This window comes from Chinchilla lanigera, unplaced genomic scaffold (assembly GCF_000276665.1).
Source record: "Chinchilla lanigera isolate Chin_1 unplaced genomic scaffold, ChiLan1.0 scaffold00105, whole genome shotgun sequence".
NCBI lineage: Eukaryota > Metazoa > Chordata > Mammalia > Rodentia > Chinchillidae > Chinchilla > Chinchilla lanigera.
The window spans coordinates 5,538,618-5,550,146 of NW_004955506.1; the positions used below are offsets into that span (position 1 = coordinate 5,538,618).

The 11,529-nt window shown below is 44.6% G+C and overlaps 1 protein-coding gene across 1 annotated transcript in view; it reads right to left on the reverse strand.

Annotated features, from left to right (window-relative positions):
* Mfsd11 (major facilitator superfamily domain containing 11) overlaps nucleotides 1-11,529 on the reverse strand; it is a 34,206-nt gene that overhangs the window by 4,058 nt on the left and 18,619 nt on the right. The window contains exons 9-10 of the mRNA XM_005407409.2: nucleotides 8,200-8,265; nucleotides 5,024-5,149 (exon numbers count right to left, since the gene is read on the reverse strand). Coding sequence (XP_005407466.1) covers nucleotides 5,024-5,149; nucleotides 8,200-8,265 — 192 coding nt within the window. The remainder of the gene's footprint in view (nucleotides 1-5,023; nucleotides 5,150-8,199; nucleotides 8,266-11,529) is intronic.

Consider the following 11,529-nt stretch of genomic DNA (forward strand, 5'->3'; position numbering starts at 1 on the left):
AAAAAAAAAAAAGAACAGCATTCCATCTGCAACTCAAAATCCAGGAGCAATAAAAATGAAACACTGGTAAATCTGACCCCATAAAAGATAAAACTTTGGAAAAAAGCACCATAAGTAAAGCCACAGACAAATGGCAAACTAAGGGAAATATTCCTCACATAAAGTTCAGAAAACAGCTCCCCCTGAAAAAAAAAATTTTTTTTTTTGGTACCAGGAATCAAATTTAGGACCTCGCACTTGCCAGGCAGGCACCATGCCACTGAGCTATATCTCTGGCCCTGAAAAAATTTTTTTTGAGACAGGGCCTCACTAAGTAGCCCAGGCTGGTCTCCAGCTCTCAGCATTCCTCCTGCCTCGGCCTCCCAAGTGCTGGGAGTATAGGCGTGCGCCACCATGTTCAGTTTATAAAAAAAAAATTGAAACTGAGCAAGGACTCAAAATTTTAGCAAAATGGGGGGAAAAACTCAAGGTGTGCAGCATACCCCTATAATCTCAGCACTCTGGGAGGCTGAGACAGGAGGATCAAAAGTTGAAGCACTTGGAAACTAAGGACTATTTGTAATTTAAAATATTTAAAGGGCTGGAGAGGTAGCTCAGTGGAAAGGTATGCTGATGTCCATGAGGCCCTAGTGTCCCTACAACAGAAAAGAAAAAAGATTAGTAACTGTCTTAATATACATGTGTGTGGCTGGGTGTGGTGGCAGACATTTGTAATCCCAGCACTTGAGAGGCTGGGGCAGGAAGACCACTGTGAGTTTCAGGCCAGCCTGGGCTACATAGCAAGATCCTGTCTCAGAGAGAGAGAGAGAGAGAGAGAGAGAGAGGATGTGTGAATACATGCATGCATCTCCTAGGTCTGTCCACAGAAAGACCCAAAAATCAAAGACATCTAATGGCTGTGAGCGCCCCAGTGCCACATTCCCCACCGAGAGGAACCAGGGCCCCTTGGAGAGACAAATGGCTGGGAGAGGGTAAGCATGCGATGAGCCAGAGAAACCCATGTGTCAGATATAAACAAATGCTCAAAAAGTAGCAGGAGCCAGGCGTGGTGCCACACACCTCTAATTCCAGCACTTAGGAGGCTGAGATAGGAGGACTGCTTCAAGTTGGAGGCCAGCCTGGGCTACATAGTGAGTTCAAGATGAGCCTGAACTGCTTATTAAGAACCTGTCTCAAAAATAATAATAATAATAATAATCAGGGACACATCACAAGGGTACTGAAACCTGCTTTGAAAGGGATCCCACAGACCAAAGTTGGGAAAACATAAGCATCAAAATAATTAGCACAGCAACGATAATAAACCATTTGGAAGAAACAGGAATTCAAGGGTCTACACAAATAGTAAGTACACAAATGGGGGAGAAAGAGGTCTTCTGCCTGTATGGGGTGCTGCAGGTGGAAAGTCATTTTTGCCTCTGTGACTATAAAGAGCTGGTTGGGGAGAATCCTCAACGGAGGGTAGATCAAGAGAAAGTGCGGAGGACTAGGTTATGTGCGCTGCTTCCAAGGGTCTCCCTAGTGCTGTTAGGTTGTGAGCGAGAAACTAAAAACAGTGTGTTGGTACCACAAAAGACAAGCTGTAGAAATCTTGTACGATAGCAGAAGAGACGTAAGCAACACACACACCATCTGACCCCAAGAGGAGGCCCACACTGAACAAGAAGTTGCTGTCAAAGGGCTCTATCCCACGACAGGCAGATGAGCCCAGCACCGTGGAATTCCGCCACGCCACCTTCAGCATGGTGATGTGAGAAATGGTGGCCCAGTTTCTCAGAGCATCCATCCATCCCGCATTTCCCACTGGACACGGCGCCATGTTTGGTCTCCGTGGATTTCCTAAGCCCACCATGGCAGCAGCCCTGCACACTCTCCCCACGGCTGTCACGCTGGCCCTCACTCACTACTGACCTCTGTTGCCTCAACCCATGTAACTGCCACTTACAGGGAACAACAAAAAAGTCTGCAGATACAAGAGATTAGGGCGTGGTAACGCTGGCTGGGGAAGTAGGTGTGAGGATTCATTACAGCCCAACACACATGCACAGAACAATCCCCAAAGCACCGCACTGGGCTGCAACACGTTTTCCATAGGATGGCCTGGACCTGACATCACCATGATCATCCACATTGAGTTTTTGCCCCTGTATTCTCTCAGGTGGGGCAGCCAGCCTCACGTTGCAGGGTGCACTTCTTTCCCTGTGCTTACTTGGCCCAAAATAGCTCTACAGAGCCTGTTTCTTTTCCTACCTTTAGTAAAACTTTGCTACTGTTTGACCCATTCTTTGCTCAGGACAAGAAGAACCTACACCACCTCCAGGAGATGCCAGCACCCTAAAACCCAGTAACGTGCCCTCCCCACAGTGCTTCTATGTGCTCTATGTTCTATGGTTTTTAATTGTCTGTTATGTAAGCTCCGTGTGGGCAGGGAATTTTATCTGTTTGGCTGACATAATGGACACACAATAAATACTTGCTAAACTGGCAAGTTCCTCCTGACTACCACAGCTTCTGTATACTGCATGTGCTCAGCAAATCTTGGTTGAGTACGGAAGAACTAGTGTGATATAAGAAAAAAATATATATATGTATTGGTCTTGGTCCCTTTTCTTTTTTGGTACTGGGAATTGAACTCAGGACCTTGTGTTTGCCAGGCAGGTGCTGTGCCACTGACCTACATCCCAGGCCTGGACCCCATTTTTTGGCATAGAGATCCTAAGCTTTGGAATTTCCTTAGTGATAGAGGGGTGCATTTTGGGGATTGAACCCAGGGCCTTCACCCTGAACTACATCCCCCGCCCTTTTTAAAATTTTAAATGTTTATTTTAATTGTTTTGTTTAATTGCATTTTGTTGAATTTTCTATTTTGAGATAGAGTTTTGCTTAGTCACTAAATTGCCCAAACTTGTGATCCTTGTGCCTCAGCCTTCAAAGCGGGGGGATTATAGTTGTGACCCGCCACATCCAGAGTGCTTCCTGTTATTCAGAAGATGTCCCTGTAGGCTACACATGAGTTCAAGGCCAGCCTGGACTACATAGTGAGACCTTGCCTCAAAAAAAAAAAAGAAAGAAAATTGTGATCCTAGCACTTATGAATAAGGCTAAGTCAGGAGAATTGCTGTGAGTCTGGGCTACACAGCAAGTTCAAGAAGATCAGTTTGAATTACGAAGTGAGACCCTGAGCCAGGTGGAGGTTGGAGGGAGAATCCTCTCTCAATCATAACTGAGTTTATGCTAATAAGAGAGGGAAGGGCTGGCCCTAGACAAAGCTAGTTTCCAGGCTTGGTGGTGCATGCCTATAATCCCAGTACTTTGTGAGAATGATGCAGGAGTATCACAAGTTCCACCCTTGCCCAGGCAACTCAGTGAGACCCTGTCTCAAAAAAAGGCTGGGGCCAGGCATGGTGGTACACTTGGGTGGCTGACGCAGGAGCACCACTGTGAGTTTGAGCCAGCCTGGACTACATGATGAGAACCTGTCTCAAAAAAAAATGGAGGGAGGGGACTGTAGATGTAGCTCCATGGGAAAAAAAGAGGCAGGGAGACTGGCTTTCCAGGGGCTTTACCCTACTCACCGTGGGGAGGGAGAAAGGCTAAGGATTGCATTTAATCACCAATAGCAGCCAGTGTTTTAATCTGGCGGACCTACATAACAAAATCTCTATAAAGCCCCTAACACGGCTGTCAGAGCCTCACAGTGGTGACCACGTCTCCACGCCTGGAAGGTGGTATAACCTAACTATGGGGACAGGCACCTTGGCTCGGGGACTTTCTCACCCCTGTACCTACTCATCAGGCCATTCATTTGCATCCTTTATAATAAACTGTAACAGTGAGTACAGCATTTTCCTCAGTTATGCAAACTGTTTAGGAATTTATGAGGCCACAAGGGGGGAGGGTCACGAGAACCCCCCAATTCGTGGCCAGCTAAGGCAGAAGTGCAGGTCACCTGGTAGTCCTGCAACGCGTGTGATGTGAGGGTGGTCAGTGGGACCGAACCCTTCCACTTGTAGAGTGTTAAAAAAGTATAGCAGGCCACTGCTTTGGGCTAAGCTTATGCTCTGGGCCCCAACAGCAGACTGAAAGTCAAAATGGAGTCACCTATGCTAAAGTTCTGTGTCACCAAAGCAAAATTTAAATTGTTCTCTGACCTTCCCAGAAATCACACAGTGACCAAAATTCCCCATCAGGCCCGTTTCTAATGGCATGGCAATGACGTTCCTTCAGTTTTAATCATTACACCCTTTACTCCTTACGAAGTCACCTGAAACAAGTTATTTTCTATTGTTCATCTCTCTGTCATGCCTTACAAAGAAAGGAATGGGGAAATGACCCCATCACTGTTGGCTCGTTGCTTCTGCCCTTTCAGGGCTTCTCTGTCAAAACCAGCCTCTTCCGCTGAGCCCGGAACACTTATTCTGGGTTAGGAAAGGAATCAAATAATTTGAGATCTGCAAACGGAACTGTTGTGATTTTGCCCTTCGACAGGAGTTTGTCATTAACTCTGGATGGCTGGTGTCAGGGCAGGATTGAACTGCTGGACACACAGCTGGTGTCTGAGTCAGAGAATGAGCAGGACCGGAACAGGGAGAGACGAGCCTCCCTATTTGAAGAGGAAGAACTGGGAGACCATGTTTGCTGACTTGTGGTTTCCATCTGTAAAGCATCTGGCAAATGCTTTCTTTTTCTTTTTTTTTTTGTCTTTTTGAGACAGGGTCTCGCTATGAGGTTCAGGCTGGCCTTGAGCTCACTTTGTAGCCCAGGGTGGTCTTGAACTCACAACGATCCTCCTGCCTCAGCCTCCCGGGTGCTGGGATTACAGTCACCATGCCCGGCTGGCAAATGTTTTATAATTTACTTATCTTAAAGTAGTGATAATAGAAAAACAAAACATTCCTGTTTGGATAAAAAAATAAATAGGAAAAACAAAAATTCAAGGATAGAGAAATACACCTAACACTAGCATTTTAACTATAACAAACTAGTCAACAGCTTTAAAAAAAAAAAAAAAAAAAAAACCAACCTAAAATTTCTCCAATGCCAATGAAAATGCCAGAAAGTCCAATGAGGCTTTTCTCTTCTGTTCCAAATTTATTTATGGCACCAATACAAGTTCCATATACACCAGAGAAGAAAGTCAATTCCAGACCTTTAAAGAAAAAAAAAAAAAAATCAGATTTAATTTAACATTACATTCGCAATCTCCTTTTCCTAGTTTTTCATGTCTTTGGTATTGAGGTATATGTACATAATGGATACACATAAAACAAAATTCATTGAGGCTGAAATGTTCCCAAGCAGAGTATAATTCTGTGCTATATAAATGATGAAAGGGAATTAGCTACGTGCCAAAGACTGAACACCTGTGTTCCTGCAAAATTCATTTGTTAAAACCCCAATCCTCAGCCAGGCGTGGTGGCGCACGCCTATATTCCCAGCACTCGGGAGGCTGAGGCAGGAGGATCACTGCGAGTTCGAGGCCAGTCTGGGCTACAAAGTGAGCTCAAGCTCAGCCTGAACTGCATAGTGAGACCCTGACTCAAAAAGACAAAAAGGAAAAGAAAACCCAAACCCAAGTTAAAAAAACCCTAATATGGCAAACATGAAGCTGTAAAAAATAGTTCATTTAGTTAGCTGAAGAACAGGCAGCTCACTTAAGGAAAGGGCTTGAGCTTAGAGTTGGGTGATGGCTGTGTTGATAAGAATGAAAATAGGAGTAACAGTGAAGGTCTTTAGACCAAGAATGAACTTCCTCAGGCCACAAGGAATGCAGCACCTCCCTACTAAACTCCTGAGTATTGAGGAATTTAAAATGCAAAATGGTCAGGCATGGTGGCGCATGTCTATAATCCCAGCACTCAGGAGTCCGAGGAAGGAGGATTGTGAGTTCAAGACCAGCCTGGGCTACAAAGTGAGCTGAAGGTCAGCCTGAACTACATAGCTAGACCCTGTCTCAAAAAAAAATCCTAAAATTAGAGTAGAAACTTAGGGTAAATCAATAGAAGACTTTTTAAAAAATCTCTTAATGTACAAAACCTTAACTGTGAATTTTACAGATGTTCCCGACATGGCCGTAATTCATAGGTCTTGCTGCCAGTGGCTCTGATTGGAATTTGACCATTCCATCAGCTTGAATCCCTGGTGGTACAGGTACTATAGACACAGGTGGAAATATTACAGGCAGACAGGGCTAGGCCCTCAGGGAGTCAGTGCAGAAGATGAACACATCAAAACTGCAGCTGGAGGCGCATCTGAAGATTAAAATCACAGTGGCCAGATTTACATACTTCCCTAAGGGATACATAGAAGCTTGAGAGGACTGGTATCACCCTTTGAGATTTCCTGTATAAATAAACCATTATCTCATTAGAGGAGGGCCATGCTCTCCCACCAAGACCAAGACTACTAAGACTATAGACTATCAATCAAGGTTAATGACATCATCCATGTACATGTGCTACGTGGCCGTTTCCTATTGGATCAATATTACCTAAACAGCTATACCTGTAACCTTATTGGCTGATCACACTTTTGACCCATGTTGTACCCACCTCATGATTTTGCACTATAAAACTTCCATTGCGAAGTGAGCTCGCTGGCGATGCACGTTAGGGACCCCTCCTGCCTCTCAGGAGTATTCCCATTCCCCATTCCTTCTCCCCAATTAAATTTCTTCCTCATAACCTCTGTTGTTCCTCACAACTCATTCTTTGATTTCAGGGAGCATAAACTTGGCATATCGGACATCTAGCACTTTGGGAATTACATTTATTTCACCTATATCATTTGGAGGTCCTATCCAAAAAAATGGGTTCTGCCGTGGCCGAAAAAAAAAGCCAAACATATGATGATGTTTTGCACACTTCACAAATCAGCTGCCTTTATGTATAAAATGTCTGAAAGAAACTCACCACAATAACTGAATCTTTTAATTTAACGAGATAAACTTACTGATTACCGTAATAATTTTTAGTTGGTCTGAATAGTATTGATTTTTACATTTGGGCAGTAATTATTCAAATTCATGCAACTAACTAGATTCAATCCATTCATAGACTTTTTCATTAGTTTTATTAGTAAAAAGACTGATGAAAGTGATTAGATCTGTTTGTACCACCAGCGGCACAAGATGCCCCAAGACAGTCACACCTATACCACACTGGTAGTTCAAACTGGCAGCACCATGTTAATGTTTATTCTTTTTCTCCTTAAAAGATGAGGCACATAAAAAGTAAGTCAGAACAGTAACTGATAGCACTTTTTAAAAGGAAATGGATTTTCTCACCATTCTTTTCTTTTTATTTTTTTGAGAGAGGGTCTCACTGTGTAGTTAAGGCTGGCTTTGAACTCACTTATATAGCCCAGGCTGGCCTCGAACTCACAGCGATCCTCCTGCCTCAGCCTTCTGAGTGCTGGGATTAGAGGCCTGTGCCATCACACCTGGCCTTCACCATTCTTAAGAAAGATGACAGAGTTGGGGATATAGCTCAGCAGCACAAGTGCCTGCCTGCAAGTGCAAGGTCCTGAGTTCAATTCCCAGTACCAAAAAAAAAAAAAAAATTACAAGAAGGATGACCGTTCCATTTGCTTTCCGATGACATTATCACATACTTCTATTTCATTAGAAGTGATCTTAGCCCATATGAAGTTACAGGGGTTTGTCCGGCTATTTGCTGTCACTTTAAACTCACAGGAGCCCTGATTACTGGTTTTCCTGCCCTTTGCAGAATCTGCCCACACTGAACTTGGGTTGACCCTGTGATCTGCTGTCACCAACAGAATGCAGTAGGAGTGATCTTGGGCTAGACCCAGGCTGGCCCTTCAAGAAGGTCTGGTAGTTTTCCTGTTGCCCGTTTGGTGCCTGTAGCCACTAAGAAGTCTCAGTCTCATGTCTGGTGGTGAGATCCTGCAGAGGTGGGGTCCTACAGATGGGAGGGCGCTGAGACAACAAGGAGAGAGAGAGACAGATGGACAGACAGACCAACCCTGCCAGCCCTGGCAAGGTAGCAGACACGGGAATGAAACTGTCTCGGAAGCTCCAACCCCAGCTGCCCTTGGAAAGTATCCTCAGGAGACCCCAGCTGATGCCACAGCCGAACATGGTCAAAACACAGAAGTGCAAGAAAGAATGACACGGCAGTGTTTTGAGCCCTTACTGTCATCATACAACCATGGGGAACCAGAATGACAACCCCTTACCTGTGTAAGCAGTTGTGATACTAAGAAGGAGCATCTCCTTGGTGACACACAGCTTAAGAGACTTTTCTGTAGAGAAAAAAAAAAAAGGCAGGACTGCTTAACCAGAGTTTAATTAATCCAAGTTCTAATACACTGCTCCCGCCAAAGCATCCCTTGTCAATAATGCCAGTAATCAAATACTTTGGGACAGAAGTTCAATTTTCATACTAAAATGCCTAAGATATGAACTAAATCTCCTTAAAAATAAAATGTTTATCCCAAGAGCTTAAATGTGTCCCAGAGTTACATTTTCCTCAAAATACTGTGCCACTCTTATAACAAAAACAGTGTGAAAAGGAGGGAAAAAATAGAAGGGGACAAAACAACCAAGGACGTCCACAGCCGTGATTAAAGCTACACCGTTAAGCGAGTCACCATGGGCAAAGCGCTGGCCTCCCCAAGGAATTGTCGTGGAGCAGCCTTGCTGCTGGGCTCAGGGTTGGAGTCACCAGGGTGGGGAGCTTTCTGACCACGGGAAGCTGGGCATCACTTCCCAGGACTCAACAGCAGACGGAGCTGAAACCTCAGTGCCGCACACCCGTCTGCCCTCACTGTAATGTACGTGCGACTGTGTGGAAGTGTCCAGTGGAGAATACATTTATAAAAGCCCCATGTTTGAACCTGCTCACCTCTCATAACCTGAGGACCATTCTACTAAATTAAGTGTGGACATCAATTTAGTTCTTTTCCAACCGCTGACCTTGCCAACCTCCATGGGTCATAAACACTGTCCTGAATTCTCTCCATATGCAAAAGAGGATTTTTTTTCCCCCTCTAATTTCATGGGAATACAGTGAGAATAAATGCAGTAAGAAATTTTTACCAATCACTTCCAGGTTTTGGGGTTTTTTTTTTTGCCTTTCTGAGACAAGGTTTCACTATACAGTTCAGGCAGGCCTTAAACTCACTTTGTAGCCCAGGTGGGCCTCAAACTCACAGTGATCATCCTGCCTCAGCCTCCCAAGTTCGGGGATTACAGGCATGTGCCACCATGCCTGGCTACTTCCAAGTATTTTCAGGAGAAAATACTTAAACAATACAAAGTTTTTTGGTTTTTGTTTTTTGTTTTGGTACCGGGAATCAAACTCAGGACCTTGCACTTGCCAGGCAGGCGCTGGTGCTGCTGAGCTATATCCCTGGCCCAACAATACAAAGTTTTAAAAACATTTTTAATTTATAAAAATTACATTAGCAAAACATATTCTCTTTAGAGTAATTAGAAGGTTTGGCTAACAAGAAGAAATTCTAACACATTACCTAGCGTGATACTCTAATGGCTAATGGACATCATTATACGTTTGTCCAAAAGCATAGAATGTACAAACACCAAGAATGACTCTAATGTAAACCATGGCCCGTGGGTGATAATGACCCAGCACAGGCTTATCCCCTGTAATATGTACCACTCTGGAGGCAGACAGTGACAATAAGAGAATGGGCATGTGTAAGAGGAATATGGGAACTGTTTTCTGCTGAATTTTGCTGTAAAGCTAAAACAACTCTAAAAAAGTCAATTTACACCCACAGACTTTAAAAAAAAAAACCCACAGACACAAAATCTATTTGCAAAAATTGATTAACTGATCCTAAAATTCATATGCAAATTCAAAGGACCCGGAACAGCCCAAGTGATCTTGGAAAAGAAGAAATGTAGTGGGCCAGGGATATAGCTCAGCGGTGCAGTGCCTGCCTGGCAAGCTCGAGGTCCTAAGTTCAATTCTCGGTACCCCAAATAAAAAAGAACAAATGTAGTGCACTCACACTTTCCAAACACAGTGATCAGCACGGTTCTGGCACAGGGACTGATATGTGAACCTAGAAATAAACTTACACTCATGGGCAGTTGACTTCATTCAGAAGGACAGCATAGTTCCGTGGGGAAAGAATAGACTTTTCAGCAAATGGTTCTGTGATACCTGGGTATCCATGTGCCAAAGAACAGAACTGGATCCTACTTCATGCACCAAACACAAAAATTACAGAGCTAAGCCTAACAGGTAAAACTATGAAACTCTTACAAGAAAATATAGGACTAACTCCTCATAACCTGGAGTTAAGCAAGAATTTCACTGGCCACCAAAAGCACGTGCAGCAAAAGAAAGCAGACAAATCAGACTTCAACCGAATTAAAAGCTTCTTATCAAAACCACAGTATCACTTTGCACTGTTTGCATGGCTATTATCACAAAGGGAAACAAGTTATCCAAAAAGTGTTGTAAGGAATGTGGGAAGAAAGGGCACCCTTGTACACTGCTGGTGAGAATGTAAATCACAATCATTGTGGAAAATAGGCAAGTCCCTCAAAAAATGAAAAGTGAGCTATCACACAATCCAGTGGTCTCACTTGCTGAAGAAACATGTGTGACACCCTGCTTGCTGCGGTGCCCCTGGCAGCAGTCAGCATAGAGAAACAACTAAGGGTCTGCTGACAGAGAAACAGAGAAAGTGAGACACACATACAGGAACATTATTTGGCCTTAAAAAAAGAAGGAAATCCTGCCAACTGGGACAGTGTGGCTGAACCTGGCAGGCACTATACTACGTGAAATAAGCCAGATTCAGGAAAGACAAATACTGCCCAATCCTGCTTACATGTGGAATCTAGAAGCGGAGAGAATGACGGCTGCAGGGGCTGGCAGGAGAGGGGTGTGAGGAACAGGTTAGAGTGCCAAGTTCTGTTAGGCACGGTGAGTACGACCTGGGGCTCTAAGGTACAGCCTGGTGATTACAGTTAATGATGCTCTATTGCATGCTGGAACTTTGCTAATGAGATCTCCAATGCTCTCATCAAATACACACATACAAAAACAATTTCTATGTGCAGTGACAGGTACGTTAATCAGCTTGATGGTAATGATTATTTCACGGTGTACGCTTAAATGAAAACACCATGCTGTACGCCACAAATATACATAATTTTCATTTGTGAACTATGTCTCAATAAAGCTGGTAGGAAATTTAAAACTTGTGTTGTAAAAGATACCGTCAAAAAATGAAAGGTAGTTCGGGCGGGGAGCGCCGGTCTTTGGTCCGACGACTCACTCCCGGCCTCAGGGTTTCCCGGAAGGAGGGCTTCCGGCGCACAGGGAGCTGCGGGTGGGTAGTGCCAGCCTTCTGGCTGGCTAGCTTCCTGCCTGCTGGCTCCTGGAGGGTGGGTCCCCTGTGCACGGGGAGCCTCGGGTGGGGAGCGCCGGTCTTTTGGGGTCTTCGGACCGGCGACTCACTCCCGACCTCGTCGTTCCCCGGACGGAGGACTCCCTAGCGCACGGGGAGCCTCGGGCGGGGAGCGCC